This window comes from Ovis aries, chromosome 11 (genome assembly GCF_016772045.2).
Source record: "Ovis aries strain OAR_USU_Benz2616 breed Rambouillet chromosome 11, ARS-UI_Ramb_v3.0, whole genome shotgun sequence".
In the NCBI taxonomy this organism is placed as follows: Eukaryota; Metazoa; Chordata; class Mammalia; order Artiodactyla; family Bovidae; genus Ovis; species Ovis aries.
In genome coordinates, this window is record NC_056064.1 from 9,237,592 (window position 1) to 9,256,050 (window position 18,459).

At 43.0% G+C, this 18,459-nt stretch overlaps 1 protein-coding gene and 1 long non-coding RNA gene across 9 annotated transcripts in view; one reads left to right on the forward strand and one right to left on the reverse strand.

Annotated features, from left to right (window-relative positions):
• The window catches only part of TEX14 (testis expressed 14, intercellular bridge forming factor), a 126,513-nt gene that overhangs the window by 32,422 nt on the left and 75,632 nt on the right, over window positions 1–18,459 (reverse strand). For 5 of the 8 annotated variants that reach the window (XM_042255308.2, XM_042255307.2, XM_042255303.2 and 2 more), the window contains 4 exons: window positions 15,219–15,370; window positions 13,917–14,107; window positions 12,990–13,140; window positions 2,087–3,015 (listed from right to left, as the gene is read on the reverse strand). In XM_042255308.2, the coding sequence (XP_042111242.1) occupies window positions 2,087–3,015; window positions 12,990–13,140; window positions 13,917–14,107; window positions 15,219–15,370 (1,423 nt within the window). The remainder of the gene's footprint in view (window positions 1–2,086; window positions 3,016–12,989; window positions 13,141–13,916; window positions 14,108–15,218; window positions 15,371–18,459) is intronic. The other 3 variants (XM_042255309.2, XM_060395121.1, XM_027975350.3) reach the window with 1 other exon arrangement.
• On the forward strand, window positions 4,543–9,669 carry LOC132657386 (uncharacterized). Its single transcript, XR_009595437.1, has 2 exons — window positions 4,543–4,833; window positions 8,669–9,669. It is a non-coding gene; the product is annotated as an uncharacterized LOC132657386 (long non-coding RNA).

Consider the following 18,459-nt stretch of genomic DNA (forward strand, 5'->3'; position numbering starts at 1 on the left):
TTAAACTGGCATTTAGAATAATGGCAAGTCTGTAGTGTTTTCATTCAGTATGATTAAAAATTTAAGAATGGAGAAATTAAAAGAATGAATTTCAAATGTTTGAAAATTTCACTGAGGTGAAAATGCCTTATTCCTTGATTATGCTAGAAAACCAGGGTAGGCTTTTTAAAGAACAATTAAAATATGGTATAGTTGCTTTACACATAGTCATATGTACTAGTAGATGGTTTCCAACAACGGCTGCCTTCAATTCCTTCCCTCCCTGTCCACATTGCCACTGGAGAGCTGGAATCTACTTTCCTTCCCTTGAATCCATGCTGGCTTCCTGTGACCATCAGAAAAGCAGCAAAAGTGATCTTGTCCTAGTTTTTAAGAGACCTGGCAGCTTCAGTTTTCACTTGGGAAGCCAGCTGCCAGGCTGCAGAGAAGCTTGGATGAGACTACTTAGTCAATCAAAAGAAGCCAAGTGTGGAAAAAGGCCACCTGGGGGAGCCCAGTAACTGAGGCCTTCCTGCAACTTCTTGCTCAATGCAGACTCCAGCTGAACGCAGTTGAGGGGCTGGTCCTGGCCAGTGCCACAAAAAATGGAAGAATCAGTCAGGTTAGCCCTGTCATACTCAGGGCCCACAGAATTATGAGAAGTAATAAAACATTGTTATTTTATGTTATGCAGCAAAAGGTAATCAACACACAGTATACAATAAAAGTTATTTCCAGTAGTTTTCTAGTAAACTCTAACTTTCATTGTGCCTTCTCTTTGTGTGTGTGTGTTAGTAGCTCAGTTGTGTCCGACTCTTTGTGACCCCATGGACTGTAGCCCACCAGGCTCCTCTGTCCATGGGATTCTCCAGGCAAGAACACTGGGGTGAGTTGCCATTTCGTTCTCCAAAATCACCTTCCTTCTCTTTACATAAAAACAAATGCCAAGGCTTTTCCAAATGTTCTAAGTGAGGACTAAAGTCTCACTGAAATGCAGCAAGGAACAGTGCAAGACCACTAGCCTGGGAGTCAGAAACCCAGCTGGGGCCGGTCAGTGGCACAGCAAGGGATGGGGTAGTGGGAGTCAGCTGCCCTATGCAGGCCAAGAGGGTGCACTTTAGGTGGAGGATTTTAAAAGAATAATAAAACTCACTAAAAGCCGGCTTTTTTTTTTTTTTTTAATACCATGAGCCAGCAACTCTAAATAATTTCAGTAATGAAATCCTCCTTCCAGTGGTGCTGACCTCTCCCACTCCACCCTGTGCTCAGTCACATCCATGGATCTCAGAAAGTTCACGTCTCTGAGCTTGAGCTTCACACTCTGGAAGAGGATGGGCTTGATCCATCTCTAAAGTTTTGATTCAACAGGCAGCCAGCTCTGCGTGCGTGAACTTGTTAAAATTCATCCATTCATTCAGTCCCTCAATGATGGAGTGCCTTCTACTGCTAGGCCCCCTTCTATGTGTGGGGACCTTTCCTCAGCCTTACTGGACGGACCTGTCCTTAAGAAGCCCAGAGCCTACAAGCCATGTGGTGTGGTCAAAAAAAAAAAAAAAAAGAAGAAGAAACAGCAGCAGCTCACAGAGGAACCACTCTTCAGCCCCTGGTTTCTCACATCCTCTGAGGCATTTCCTTTGACTACCAAGTCCCTCCCATCCCCATCGGTGTCTGAGCTGCTCCTAGCAGAGCTTGTGGCTCATTCATCTAATCCCAGGGTCTAATAAACAGCCTCTGGCTCTATGCTTATCAAATGAGTGAATGAATGAATTAATAAGCAATTCAGAATGGGGATTAAATACCTGCCCAAGATACCATATTTGGTGAGTTGAACTATATAAAATTGTCAATACTTGATTATTTTGACCTACAAAACAGCGATTTCACATAGTTCATAGAATTTTACAGAGGACAGGGCCTGTGAGCTGGGTTCGGGATAGGAGATGAAGAGTATCTACCTTGGAATTCGAACCTAGAAGCCTTGTTTCCCAAAGCAAAGAGGACTCGCTAGGAGTTGGCAGTGCTGACGCCGCCCTTGCAAGTAAGTCAGGGTATGCCAAGGCCGGTTCCAAACCCTGCATGCTGCCCTGCCCCCACGTCTCAGCCTCACCTGGCGGCCCTTCTCCAGCTGATCCCCCGTGCTTTCTTCAGTGACCTGGGGGAAAGAAGCTAAAGGTGTCCAGCCACAGTTGCTTCTTTTCTTGGACCTCTTGCCAAAATGTCCTCCTCGAAAGTCTTTCACTGTCCTTGGGGACCTTGCTAGAGTCAGACCGCTGCCCCCCGGGTCCGGCCGCTGGTCCTCAGGCCGCTGCACGACAGGAGGAAGGTAGCTGGAAGCTGGGGGGCCGAGGGCCGAAGGTGAGTCGTGGATGCCTGCAAACTCTCTCGAAGAAGCCCACAGTGACCTGCGCTCCGCCTGCTCCTTCTGTATCATCTCGAGCTTTTCTATCTTCTGCTGAACATTCCTCAGCAAATCAGTATTCTGGTGCATTAAGGTCTGCGAAATCTTCAGGCTCAGCACACACTTACTGATGTACTCCTCGGTCACGGAGCGGTTGTTCGCGGTGCCCTGGGCTCCTCGGGCTGGCTCAGGCTGGCTGGGGGAACGAAGCGCACCCTTCTGCCACTCCCAGTCCTCACAGGAGAGCTCCGTGTCAGCGTCCGAAGAGCTCTCGTCTTCATCGCAAAAACAGCACGCCTCTCTCTCCATCTTTTCCAGCTCTTCTTCCATGGACTTCAGCTCATCTGTCTGGTTTGGTGTGGCCCCCTCAAGAGATGAGCCAGTTCCTGGGTGCTCCTCCTCTGGGTCATCTGCTGTGTCCAGGCAGCCTGAGTAGATTTCATTGATTTCGAAGCTGCAGAGGCTTGTCCGATCTGGGCTGGGGTTCCTGGCCTCTTCCGCCACGGAGCAGGCAGGAGAAGCAGCGTCTTGGCGGTGAGTCTGCTGGGCCACTGGACTTATGTCTGGGACAGGAGGCTCTGGTGTTGCTTTCCCGGTGGGAGAAGAGTGACCTCTTGGGGAATGAAACTGACCACCTGCTGAAAAGAAAAGCAACATGCAGCTGATTAAAGTGACCGCAGCAGCTCAGCACCTACAACTTCTTGCTCAAGTGGCATGAGAACACAGAAAGAAGTTTCTTATCTTCTCACTCACTTTTCAGTTACAAAGACTGCCAGATACACTCACAGAGAATGAGAGGGTATTTCTAACTTTTGAAGAGGGTTGAGATAGAAAATTTGGGAAGGGCTTTCCTGCGTGGCTCGGTGGTAAAGAATCTGCCTGCCAATTCAGGAGACACAAGTTTCACCTTTGATTCAGGAAGATCCCACATGCCGAGGAGCAACCAAGCGAGCGTGCCACAACTACTGAGCCTGTGCTCTAGAGGCCAGGAACAGCAACTATGAAAACCCATGAGCCCTAAAGCCCGAGCTCTGCAACAAGAGGAGCCGCCACAAGGAGAAGCCTGCACACCGCAAACCGGAGAGTGGCCTCTACTCATCGCAACTAAAGAAAAACCCCACCCAGCAATGAAGACTCAGCACAGCCAAAAATAATAGGTAAATAAAATTATTTTAAAAACAAGAAAATTTGGGAAGGATCAAACCCAGGAAAAAATGCTTAAGTCATAGTATGTTCAAAACATGCCTAACTACCAGGACAAGTGATTTACAGGCCCCTGAATCTTAGGACTAAATTCACACTTTCTTTACACAAAAAGTGTTTGAATATTAACGTCAGTTCAAGTCATGCTCTTTGTGAGCATCTGATAAAACGAGCCAAGACACTACCTAAGGAGCCACTGCACTGTGAGAAAAATCATACCTTAGAAAATAACACCAGGACTGACCGCCCACCACACCTGGTTGACGGTGTATGGCTTGCAGAAAATAGGATGGAGAAGTCAAAGTTATGAGACCTTGGAAACCATTCTGGAGGCCTCCAAGCCTGGGCAGAGAGTCAAGAGAACAGTCACTTGGCTAGAATCCGAATGCCTGAATTTCAACTGTGTAATCAGCCTGGAATCATGAGCAAATCACACCTCTCTGAACCTTAGTTTTCTCATCTGGAATATGAGGGCATCAACCAGATGACTGCAAGGTTCTTCGCAGCTCTGAGTTCAAAGGTTTCCAAGTACACTAAAAAGTAGCAAGGCTTTAAGAAAAAGGTTAGAAGGAAATACCAAAATGTTAACAAATTATTTCTAAGAAATTAAAATCTTAAGTAATCTTCATATTATTTAAATTTTCTATAATGAACTGTAGCGGGAATTTCTAATAATGTACACTCACAGCCTTGAGAAATTTCATAGAAATAACACCTAGAAAAACAGCATATATCAAGAAACTGTGCTGAGGATGTATCAACAATGATGAAAAACAGTTTTCATGTTTTCCTTAGAATAACAGACCTTCTTACAGACCCCAAGGCCAGACCCAGAAGGGAGTATGACTGGGGTCATGAAAGCATGGACCTTGACAGCGGGTCGGGGTCAGGTATGAACACCGCCTACACACTTGCTGACTGCTCCCGAGACCATACCACGAGGGAACGGCCTGGGGAAAAACAAGGAGATCTGGCCTATGTCAGTGCAGTGCCTTGGGAAAGATCGATCAAGCAAAGTTTTGTAGCCTACAGTCAGGAGCAACAGCTGGACTCAGAGTGGACTCTGCACCTCAGTCCGACAGAGGCTGCAGGCCCCCTGACCCACTGCACCAGATTTCGTGCTCTGCTCTCATTCTCGCTGCTCGCTCGCTCCCGGACCTTTACAGCAACAACTGGGCCCAACGTGGGGCTGGAGCAAAAATGAAAACACAGCGGACCTGGGTCGGTTGAGACGCCTCTGAAAATTCCTGCTGGTAAGTCCTCAGGCATTTAATTGGGGTTAAAATGGGAAATGTTGAGAATGTAGAACACTATTGCCTATATATTTGTTTATTAAGACAGCTCTTGAAAGTGGGAAGAGCTTCTGCTAGTGAAGGGCAATTGTTAGAATCGTTACAAGCCGTGGATAAATAATGCTGCTGGTTCCCGTCAACACGAACCTTAGATTTGAAAGTCTGGGAAAAGGTTGGAGCCAAGTTAAAGAAAGAACAGACAAAAGGAACTTCACTCCTTGTTTCTATTTGGAGTACATGGACATTAAATAAGTCAGTACTGGAATCTTTGCAGACTTCTGATTCTTTTGATGAAAGTGATGATGACTCTTTTGAAAAACCTCAAAATCAATATAGCGAGGCCAGTCGCCAAATTATGTTCAATCAAGGTTATATACCAAGATTGGAACTGGGCAAAAATCAACAAGGAAGAATTTACCCTTTGACTGCTCAAGACTTCAACCCCCCTCGCCCCACTTTCACCAGGGGCCGCTGCTTGTGTTACTCTTCCTCCACCCACACCTGTATCTCGTAACTGGAAAACTGGTCACCCTGCGTGGCTAGAGCAGTGGCCTCTAACAACAGGAAAAACTGGAGGCTTTACATAAATTAATTAATGAACAACTTAGCAAGGGACATATCATTGAGTCCTTTAGCCCTTGGGATTTTCCAGTGTTCATTATACAAAAGAAATCTGGTCAGTGGAAAATGCTTACTGATTTGAGAACTGTTAAGAGGAACTAAAAAGCCTCTTGATGAAAGTGAAAGAGGAGAGTGAAAAAGTTGGCTTAAAGCTCAACATTCAGAAAACGAAGATCATGGCATCCGGTCCCATCACTTCATGGGAAATAGATGGGAAACAGTGGAAACAGTGGCAGACTTTAATTTTGGGGGCTCCAAAACCACTGCAGATGGTGACTGCAGCCATGAAATTAAAAGACACTTACTCCCTGGAAGAAAAGTTATGACCAACCTAGATAGCATATTCAAAAGCAGAGACATTACTTTGCCGACTAAGGTCCATCTAGTCAAGGCTATGGTTTTTCCTGTGGCCATGTATGGATGTGAGAGTTGGACTGTGAAAAAGGCTGAACGCTGAAGAATTGATGCTTTTGAACTGTGGTGTTGGAGAAGACTCTCGAGAGTCCCTTGAACTGCAAGGAGATCCAACCAGTCCATTCTGAAGGAGATCAACCCTGGGATTTCTTTGGAAGGAATGATGCTAAAGCTGAAACTCCAGTACTTTGGCCACCTCATGCGAAGAGTTGACTCATTGGAAAAGACTCTGATGCTGGGAGGGATTGGGGGCAGGAGGAAAAGGGGACGACCGAGGATGAGATGGCTGGATGGCATCACTGACTCGATGGACGTGAGTCTGAGTGAACTCCGGGAGTTGGTGATGGACAGGGAGGCCTGGCGTGCTGTGATTCATGGGGTCGCAAAGAGTCGGACACGACTGACTGAGCGACTGAACTGAACTGAACTGAATGCTGTTATTGTTCCAATGGGTGCTTTACAATCTGGTCTACCTAATCCTAGTATGATTCCAAGAAATTGGTATTTGTTTGTTATTGACCTCAAAGATTGTTTTTTCACTATTCCTTTACACCCTGATAATCAACCTAGATTTGCCTTTTTGGTTCCTTGCATTAATTTAAAGGAGCCACATAAAAGATTTCAATGGACTCTATTACCTCAAGGTATGCTTAACAGTCCCACTATTTGTCAAAATTTTGTAGCCAAGGCTTTATACCCAGTGCGACAGCAATCCCCTCATGCATATATCATTCATTATATGGATGATATACTATGACTATAAAAAAGAGAGATGACATTTTTGACACTGAATGGCCATGATATTCTTTAGATTCTGGAGAAAACTAGCTAAAATAAAATCTTTTTTGAAATTGCAAAGCCAGTTCTTCTTGCATGTGCAGTTAGGAAAAAGTTGACTTGTTAAAATACTCTTTTGGAGCTCCAATTCTGCCTGGGAAACAAAAACAGGCCTGGGGAGAAAACCTTAAGCTAACTCTTATCATGTCCTTGGGATACACAGCCCACTCTGTCTGGGACTGCAGCCATAAACAAATTGGTAGAACTCAAACCAAGGGAAAAAATAAAAGAAGGAGCAAAAAGATATTTTAAATTTCAAGTGGAAAACTATGAGATCTCTGTCTGTCTGTCTAAATTCAACTGTGTCTCAGTGTGTGTCTTTGATTTTGGATACTATGTGGTTAATTTATAAATGAGTTCTATTTAAATTCAGGTTCACTTACACTGAAAAATATTCAATATTAAATATCTAACAGTCATGTTTGTTTGCTATTCTAATTAAGACATGTCTTAAGTCATCAATATTGTAATACTTTTATTGTGCCTAGGTTTAAGGTAAACTAAATTTATCAACAAAAAAGTAACTCTTTATATATATAAATGAGATGAAAACTTTTAGATAAACTCTATTAAATTATATTTTAGAAATGTCTAAAATAATCTGAGGATTAGGGTAACCTAAATTTCTAGAATTGTACTTAACTAAATGATAAAAGTTTATTAAATAGCTAGGTCATTTCCAAATAAAAAAAGATTTTTAAAACATTAATTACTGAACACTAACTTCCTCTTACAGAAAAACTAAAGAGATTTTGGACTATTACTAAACATGTTTGGTGCCATCCTGAGATGTTCTCTATTAAAAAAAAAAAAGCAAATGTTTAAAAAAAAATTAAAACTGGTATTTATGTTCACCAATCTATAAGATGCTAATATACAAGACAGCTCATGGTTGCTAAAGAAAAAGTAAGATGTGTGTTTTTAATAAAATGGTATAAGGAATGGAATTACTTTCTATTAAGGAAAAAAGAAGTACATCTGAACTTACAAGTGGTTGTTCTCTGAATAGGCAAATACCGTGATGAATACAGAAGCGTAAAAAAGGTTTGTTTCAAGTGGAAGAGAGTTTTGTGCGTGAAACAGGTTTCTTAAGGCATTAAACTGCCTTTGAAATCTTTTACTGTTACTTTGACTAGTGAATAACTGTTGTTTCACAATGAATATAAGCTGGTACCAATCTGGAATTTGATTTTCTCTTCCTGTTAAAAATCAAAGTCTTCTTGGAAGATGGCTTTTTGATAACAGACTATATAAATTTCTTTGTATTTAAGTGATTCATACTTGCTTTTTAAATCTTTTGTTACTTTGATAAAATGAATGTTACTTCACAATGATCTATGGAGACTATGACACACATAGACAAAGCTCATACTGCTTCTACAAAATTAACCCCTCATAAGGAACTTTAAAATGGATAAGTAATGGCTATAAACCAGTCAGGGCTATGGGAAGTCCAAGACAGCCACTTGGCTTTTCCCGACTCCCTGACAAACCTCACTTTTATTTGATAAGATAAAGCCTTTCCTGGCTGTGGGGTTAATATCTCACAATAAAAAAAAAATGCTTAAAATACATTTTCTGCGATCTCCAGTGATTGGGACACCCATTTTGCTGGACAGGTCGTACAGACATTGAGAAAAACTTCACAAACTTCTTGGAGACTATAGTTTTTACTGGCATCCTTAGTCATCAGGCAAGGACCACAAATCAAAGGGATTGGTTACATGAGATTGAACAAACTGCTAAACATGAGTACAATTTTCATGACTTTTTTGTCTGATATATTACTGGCTTCTAATTTTTGTTTTCAAGTATAAAAAAGCTCATCTCCTCCAGTCACTGATGGTTTAAAAGAATTTAGTGATTTACACTTGCGGATAAAATTAAAACATTTTTCTTTTCTCTCTCTCTCTCGTCCCTCCAGAAATTAAAAACATCTGGGTTCTGAACAGCCTCATCAAGGTAAAAAGAAAAAAAAAGACTGTCTCCAGACATATACAAAAATCTCAAGAGTATACTGGGGAGCTGTAAAAGAAATATCCACCAACTGATGTCATTCAAAAGCAGAGACATTACTTTGCTGACTAAGGTCCGTCTAGTCAAGGCTATGGTTTTTCCTGTGGTCATGTATGGATGTGAGAGTTGGACTGTGAAGAAGGCTGAGCGCCGAAGAATTGATGCTTTTGAACTGTGGTGTTGGAGAAGACTCTTGAGAGTCCCTTGGACTGCAAGGAGATCCAACCAGTCCATTATGAAGGAGATCAACCCTGGGATTTCTTTGGAAGGAATGATGCTAAAGCTGAAACTCCAGTACTTTGGCCACCTCATGCGAAGAGTTGACTCATTGGAAAAGACTCTGATGCTGGGAGGGATTGGGGGCAGGAGGAGAAGGGGACGACCGAGGATGAGATGGCTGGATGGCATCACTGACTCGATGGACGTGAGTCTGAGTGAACTCCGGGAGTTGGTGATGGACAGGGAGGCCTGGCGTGCTGTGATTCATGGGGTCGCAAAGAGTCGGACACGACTGACTGAGCGACTGAACTGAACTGAACTGATGTCAGGCCTATGACATCTAATGTTTCACTGAATCTTAAGTTCTAGTTTTGTTAATTAAGATCTGTATTTACTAAGACTCACTTCTTAGATAATTCCTTATGGTTATGTTACATTGCTAAGAGGCTTCATTAGTTAAATTTAAAAAGACATTCAACAAGTTAAATTAAACAGGTCCTTCATTAAAAAGGACACTCTAAGTTTGTTTCTAAAACTTATCTCAGTAACTAGTCTTTAAATAAAGATCAGATGCTCCAGGATCTACAACCAGGAAATTAACAACAAGCTATAGTCGTTTAACAAACGACTTTAAGTCAGATGACTTAAAGATGTCACTGGGCTATACCTAATAAAAGTTCTTGACTTAAATTCTTATGATTCTGCTATTACTGCTAACTATACTGTTTTCTATATTGCCTGTTTCAAGAAATGTTGTCCCTTACGTTATCAAATATGTGACTGAGGCACTGATATAATGATGGTATGCAGTTCCATATAAAATCCATAGTTATAATGGATGTAACTCATATCTTCCTTTGGTAAACTCTCTTATGTACACATGACTATTGACACATTCTCTCAATTTATATGGGCCACTGCTCATTCCAGTGAGACTACAAAACATATACAAAGACATTTATATGCATTTTTTGCTGCTATAAAACTATCAAAAACTATCAAAACTGATAACAGCCCTGCTTATACCAGTAGAATATTCCAACAATTTCTTAAAATTTGATCTATAAAACATTCTACTGACATTCCCAATAACCCACCAAGACAGGCCATAATGGAGAGGGCTAATCAATCACTTAAACACATAATACAAAAACAAAAAGGGGGAAACGCCATAGGACAATAAACAATATTGATGAAAGCTTTATTTACTCTCAATTTTTGAATATTTTCACACAAACTATGGGAACTACAGCTGAGTGACATGTTCAGGCTACATCCACAAATACAACTAAGCCTGTGATTTGGTGGCAAGATCTACTAATAAACGCTTGGTCACCAGGAAAGTTAATTACATGGGAAAGAGGGTTTGCTTGTATCTCCCCAGGAGAAGGTCCAGAACCTGAGTGGATTCCAGCTGGTAGAGTCAAACTGGGCAGAAACAACCAGTGACTCCAGACAACCTCATCATGGTTATGTTTGCCCTGGTAACTATCGCAGTAAGTATACCCCTGGTTTTGGCAGAAGCAAAGAATTATACTTATTGGGCATATATACCTAATTCCCCATTACTAAAACCCATTGACTGGGGGGATTCTATGATTCCCATTTATGTTAATGATTCTTCCAGGAGACCAGGACCTGAAGGTACACGCCTTCCTTTTGTTTAAAAAGAGAAAGGGACTCCCTTCAGTGTTACTTATGGGTATGAATCCTGGCCAATTTGTCGGACCAGCTACAGGATGTCTTAAATTATCTATGCAAGCCTGGCTGTTCACTAATTCTTTAAATCATAACTATACTAAGATTCAACTATATCTTCTCTCTGGTCTGAGTTTTGCTTATAACGACTCAGAATCCAATAATGACACCAAATCAGACAGACCTTTATGCGACTATCGCAAGCTGTGGACTGAAACACAAGATCATATTCACTGGGATAATTGCCGTGGGACTGAGGGAGTAATTTTGATTAGTGGTTCCTATTGAACTGTATGGGACTGGTCCCCTAAGGGGTATGCAGTCTCTAATTGCTTTCATCAAAATCATTCCTGCAATGCTCACAAAAGGCTGTGTTGGCAGGTGCATAAAGTCTTTGACCAAACTAATATTACCACTCATTCAGACCATCCAATTACGGTAGTGGCATGTCACCTTCCTTCCCACAACTGGATCAAGAAAGAGGGCAAGGAAACTGGCTTCAAGACTTAGAAAATTCCACATTTGGGATGGACATTATTCCGATAAAACTAATGATTCACTGACATTTAACACCAGTACAAACTGGGCATTTTATATTCAGGCTTGTGTGAGAGATTGTTATGTGCTCTTGAAAGGGACAATTTCTATCAATGAAAGCGTACAAGAACTTTCTTGCCAGGATTACAAATTATATACTTGCTTAAATTCTTCACTTTATAATTCTAATCACTCATTTGTTATATTAAGACAGAGATTGGGAATATAGCTTCCAGTAAATCAAACCAGACCATGGGAAGGCTCCCCTGAAATACATGCTCTTTTACAGGTTATAAATAAAGTACTGCAACATTCTAAACAGTTTATTGGACTCCTTATAACAGCTACTGTGGGAATTATTGCGATAGCCATGACCACAGCAGTAGCCGAGGTGGCTCCGCATCAAAATATACAAACAACTACATTTGTACAGTAGTGGCACCAAAATGCAAGTTCTGCCTGGGAAAGTCAAACCCACACAGACCAAGAAATTAATGAACGATCGACTGATTTAGAAAACGCAGTTCTCCTACTAGGGGACGAAATACAAAATTTAAAATTACAAACTCATCTTAAGTGCGACTGGAATATCTCTTCATTTTGTGTCACACCTCATTAATATAATCAAAGTGCATATACTTGGGATCGATTATCTACACATCTGAGAGAGCACATTCGTAATCATCTATCCTTAGGTATTTCCCAATTACAGGCTACTACGTCTAATATGCGGAATGTTCACTTACAATAACCCCCAGAAACTGATTTATTTAAAGAAACTGAGGAAAGCTTACATAAACTTAACCCCATGATGTGGATTAAAACTTTAGGAGGACGATCGCTTGGTACTATAATATCAAGATGTATATTTTTAACTGTTTTGTGTCTAGTCCTTAGATACACGAGAGAAATCATCCAAGAAATGATAAAGAAAGAAGTTGCTCAGACAGCGTATCTACTCCTGCAAAAACAAAAGGGGGGAGATGTAGTGGGAATTTCTAATAATGTACACTCACAGCCTTGAGAAATTTCATAGAAATAGCACCTGGAGAAACAGCATATATCAAGAAGCTGTGCTGAGGATGTATCAACAATGATCAAAAACATTTTTCATGTTTTCCTTAGAATAACAGCCTTCTTACAGATCCCAAGGCCAGACCCAGAAGGGAGTATGACTGGGGTCATGAAAGCATAGACCTTTGAACAGCGGGTCGGGGTCAGGTATGAACACCGCCTACACACTTGCTGACTGTTCCCGAGACCACCCCAAGAGGGAACGGCCTGGGGAAAAACAAGGAGATCTGGCCTATGTCAATGCAGTGCCTTGGGAAAGACAGATCAAGGAAAGTTTTGTAGTCTACAGTCAGGAGCAACAGCTGGACTCAGAGTGGACTCTGCACCTCAGTCCGACAGAGGCTGCAGGCCCCAGACCCACTGCACCAGATTTCGTGTTCTGCTCTCATTCTTGCTGCTCACTCCCAGACCTTTAAGGCAACAATGAACAGGTAATAATTTTAAATAAAAATCACCATATTTACTTAAGAAATAATTGAATACCTTCCTAAATCACACTAGAAAGAAATAGATTGTTACTGCCCAGTTCTGGAAAAGGTGTACATGGAGCCCATAAAAATTTAACTTAGTTTTAAGGATCTTGAGTTTGTTTCCTAAGGCAGTCATCTTTCCCAGTATAAGTTTCGGGTATAATTTGGAGGAGTTGATTAGATGCAGCTCTCAAAACACAGTTATGTCAAAACCTGGAGTTAAGGCCATACCTGTTTCCTTCAGCTCTTTTATTTCCAAGTTAGGGGTCTCTTTAGGATGTTCTGAAGTTAGTCCTAGACACACACTGACATCAGGATGAAATTCGTATCTCTGCACCCTGGGACTCTCAGTTGGCTGAGTTCTCTGGGCTCCAATAAAATCCTGTAACAAGGGAAATACTGTCAAGGACACATTTGCAATCATCTGAATGTCACTGGTGTTTTAGAAACATATGTAGGTGTCAGATAAACTCCCTGTTACTCCTGTTGGGTAGACTCACTGTAGTTCTCATAAACGAACTCACTGTAATCACCAATACTTTGAAAAGTAGTAACAGCGGCCTCGTTGGTGGCTCAGTGGTAGAGAATCCACCTACCAGTGTAGGAGACACGGATGCAGTCTCTGATCTGGGGATATCCCACATGCCACGGGGCAACGAAGCCCCAGCACCACAACTTCTGAGCCTGTGCTCTAGCGCCTGGGAGCTGCAACTACCGAAGCCCGCACACCGAGAGCCCATGCTCTGCAACGAGAGGCCGTCGCAGTGGGAGCCGGTGCACCACACCTACAGAGGAGCCCCACTCGCCACAGCTGGACTGAGAGCCTGTGCAGCAAGAAGACCCTGCACGGCCAAAAGTAAATAGATAAAGTGATTTGCTTCAAAGTAACTAAAGCTGCTATCCACTGAATCACACTGTGTGCCTACAGGGTGCCCCTTTTACAAACTGACCCTCTCCAGCCTCCCTCTGCAATTTCCTGCTGCCCTCAACCAAATCAGGTAATTAGGCTTTTCTTGGGAACACAGAAAGAGTGTCATGAAATGAGGATTTCCAAAACTTCCTACAACTTGATCTCTAGCTTTGTCTTGGTCTCTTAACTCCCTAATTTACCCTGAGATAGGTAAGCAAAAATAGACCCTTAACAACTTTAGAGCTTACCTTTAAGTCATTCTTCATAATATACCGGATATCTTGAAGGTTCATAGTTCTATCTTTCTGCTTGACCTGGATGCCTGACTTAACAATATCATAGTAAGGTTTCGGAAGCCTGACATCAGCTTCTAAATAATTTCCCAAGACTATGGTTTCTTTAATGACTGAGCCATCTAAGCCATCCCAGGGTATGTTGTCTGTTAAGGAAAAGCCAGAAGAAGAAACATTAAGAAATCAGATAAAACTGGCTAACTTTCCTCAACTTGCTCAACCTCTTTAAAATTAATTTCTCTCTGTAGAAAAACTACTGGAAGCTCAGTAACAAAGGAGAAACCATCTGACCCAAATAGCAGGGAGATCCCTGTCACAGAGACAGGATAAAGCAGTGTCAGACCCCTGTAGGTGTGGGCTTCTGGCCGGCAGACCTGGGGACCACAAGGGAATGTTTCCTGGTGTCAGGCTGGCCTGCCCAATGCATTCCTGTCACAGAAGGTGAGGCTTTGCCTCTGAGACCTAAAACACTACTACACGGGGCTGAGTCTCACTCTGGCAGTGAATGTGGTTTGTATGCCTTCACCTCAGAGACCTGTATGTTTGGAAGGGCTTCTATTTCTTATAAGTGACACTGCTTACACATACAATGGATCCTGGGTGTGTTTGATTTCCATTTACTTCTCAGGGGCCAATCCTTTCCCCTCATTTGTAAGTTCTTAACATAGAGAACAACCTGTGGTTACCAATGGAGAGAGGGGAAAGAGAGGGATGGACTGGGAAGTTTGGGGTTGGTAAATGCACACTGTCACATTTAGAATGGAATGGATAAACAACAAGGTCCTACTGTATAGCACAAGAAGCTACATTACTCAATATCCTGCGATAAACCATAATGGGAAAGAATATTAAAAGAGAATGCACACGTATGTGTAACTGAGCCACTCTGCAGAGACTGGCACAACACTGTAAATCAGCTATACTTCAATAAAAATTAAAAAAGAAAAAGAAAACAGGTTCTCAAGGGGCACCTCACAGAGACCCCTAGGCACTGACAGCAATATTCAGTTTAAAAACTCCCCTTGGATTCAATGCACTACCATTGACAAGCCAATAGGTGGGCTTTGCTGAATCTTGAAGAACAGGTTAAAAGAGAATGATTTCTGAGAGATCATATCTTACATAGACACAAAGAGGTTTCCTAAAGTCTTTTCCCCTGTGTCCTGCACTCTCAATACACTACGTGACTCTTCAGGGGGAAGAAACCCAAGCTAGGAACAGGGACTTCGGTCACTGCCGGTGTGCTCTCTGACCCACCTGTTAAAATTTCCTGTACGATTACAGAAAAGCTGTAGATGTCCGACTTCACAGTGGCTGCCTTCTGTAAGATCACCTCCGGGGCGGCCCAGTTGTACAGCTGGGTGGGGAGCGGCACTCGAGTCAGGCCCCTGTGTGCACCCCCATCCTGGCTACAGAAGGAAATGCAAGGTGGGGCTGGCGCCTAAAAGGGCCGCTGTGATCCCCACGCAGCACACGAGGGAAACACTTGCTGATGGCCTCCTTGAGCTTCTAGAAACCCAGCTAGACCCTGAACCAGCTCACACTGCCTGCTGCTACCTGAGCAGGCCCTGCCCCACCTCCCACCTCAGCTGGCCACTCCCTCCCACTCACTTCTTCCCCACAAGTCACCGGGGCCCTCTCGAAGTTTCTCCAATGTGCCAAACACATCACCACTTCAGGTTTTTGCACTGGTGGTTTCTTCTGAGAGCATGCTCTGCCCACAGATCCTAGCATGACTGCGTGCTTCTTATAATTAACACACTAGCTCAAAAATCACCTCTTCAGAGAGGACTTACCAGACCACCTAAAGTAGTCCCAATTTCTTGGCTTCAGAGCATTTATTATCCGAATTTCTTGTTCATTGATTTATTATTTATCATCTGCTATTATCTGCTCCATGAGGCAGGCCTCTTAACTCTTATATCATCAGAACTCTAAACTTACACCAAGGCCTCAATGCTTACTTTTGAATAAATGAACCTAAGACTTTTTCACGGAGAAGGCAATGGCAACCCACTCCAGTACTCTTGCCTGGAAAATCCCATGGACGGAGGAACCTGGTAGGCTGCAGTCCATGGGGTCACTAAGAGTCGGGCACGACTGAGCGACTTGACTTTCACTTTTCACTTTGATGCATTGGAGAAGGAAATGGCAACCCACTCCAGTGTTCTTGCCTGGAAAATCCCAGGGACAGAGGAGCCTAGTGGGCTGCCATCTATGGGGTCACACAGAGTCAGACACGACTGAAGCGACTTAGCAGCAGCAAGACGTCTTTAAGAACCCTTTCAAGCCTCCCTCAAAGCCTTCTGGGACTCTTCCAACTCTTCGTGATTGCTCCTTTTCTGAGCTCTGCCCTCTTGGAAATGAGCCCTCTCAGTTTATACTCAAAGTTTCACTGATTTGCTTGAAGAACTCAACTTTGCATCCAGGCTCCTTGAGAACTAAGTCAGAGTGTCCTAAATGTCCTCTGGGCCAACAAAACTCCTCAGGATGAAATCAGCGCTGATTTCTGCCCACAGCTGTCATGAGCATCAAATGAGATCACATGTGCGGAAACACTCTGTGAGCCATAAAGCACTAAGCAAGTAAGGAATTAATACGAATGTTGTTGTTTAGTTGCTAAGTCTTTGTGACCCCATAGGCTGTAGCCCATCAGGCTCTTCTATCCATGAGGTTTCCCAGCCAAGAATACTGGAGTGGGTTGCCACTTCCTTCTTCAGGGGATCTTCCCCACCTAGGGATTGAACCGGCATCTCCTGCACTGGCAGGCGCATTCGTTACCACCGAGCCACCTGGAAAGCCCAATGTGAACTTAAATGATAAGCATTTGGTAAAGACTTGATGACTACTGGTTGATAATTAAGAATTAAGTGTTTAGATATTTCCTAGCAGTCCAGTGGTTAGGACTAAGTGCTTTCACTGCCAAGGCCCAGGTTCAATCCCTCGTTGGGGAACTAGAGATTCCACCACCAGTGATGCAAGGCAGCCAGAAAAAGAATCAAGTTTTTATTTAAAAAGCAAATAACTAGAAGTTCTTTTTGCTGACAGAGGAAAGCTTTTAGAGGATGGGATGAGCTTCTCAGACTTTGAACAAACTTCTCTAGGTAATACTTCTCCCAGCAGAACTTTTTTAAGAAATAATTTTATTTCTTTTTGCCTGTGCTGGGACTTCATTGTTGTGCGGGCTTTTCTCTAGTTGTGGCGAGTGGGGGCTACTCTCCAGGTGAGGTGAGTGAGCTTCTCATTGTGGTGGTCTCCCTTGCACAACCTCCAGAGCACAGGCTCAGTAGTTGTGGCACATAGGCTGAGCTGCTCCATGGCATGGGGAGTCTGTCCGGACCAGGGACTAAATACGTGTCTCCTGCACTGGCAGACAGATTCTTTACCACTGAGCCACCAGGGAAGTCTGCTCTCAGCAGAACTTTTGATTGGAGGCAGTAAGTTTAGGAAGCCACGGAGCTATGCTATTTTTAGACTCTGTAGTTATATTGCTGAATAGGCAAGTGTGGCCTGGTGTTGTGTGAACAGCATGGATATACATACAAAATATTACATTAGTATCACAGGAAAAGCAATGGAGTGTTTTATTGTCAGAGATATAGTCCAAGGACCTAGCACACTTGGCTCTTCGTATTGTAGGGTGATTGTCCAAGGGAGATGCTTACTGACCTTCTCAGGCCTTTTAGGCTACCTAAGGCAAGGGACAATCACTTACAACCGGAATTTATGTCCTTTCTCTTTTACTTCCACTCATTTTCCTCTCTTACAACCCCTCTTCCTTCTCTGTTAATGCTAGTGGAATGTAGGAAAGGAGTTTTTTATTAATATTTATTTATTTATTTGGCTGCATTGGGTAGCCATTATTAGTTGCGGCATGTAGGATCTTTAGTTGAGGTATGTGAACTCTTAGTGACAGCATGTGGGATCTACTTTCTGACCAGGGATCAAACCTGGGCTGCCGCATTGAAAGCACATAGTCTTAGCCAGTGGACCACTAGGAAAGTCCCAGGGAATTCTTTTCAGCTCCGGCTTTGACATCATCAAAATTACGTTTGGCTATGGCTATATGATACCACTTGCAAGGTCAATTCCAGCTCTAAAGACTCCATTAAGAAGGAGTTGAAGAATAGGAGAAACTGCCGTATCATTTTTACATCAAGAGATGGAATGCTACTCTTGACAATAAACAGCCCTCCGAGTTCCTCCGTCCATGGGATTCTCCAGGCAAGAATACTGGAATGGGTTGTCATGCCATCCTCCAGGGGATCTTCCTCGCCCGGGGATCAAACCAGCATCGCTTGCGTCTCCTGCACTGGCAGGTGGGTTCTTTACCACTAGAGCCACCTGGAAGCCCCAGGGTTGAGGCTGTGTGTGTGTGTTAGTTGCTCAGTCATGTCCAACTCTTTCTGATCCTATGGACTGTAGTCCCCAGGCTCCTTTGTCCATGGAATTTTCCAGGCAAGAATACTAGAGTGGATTGTCATTCCCTTCTCCAGGG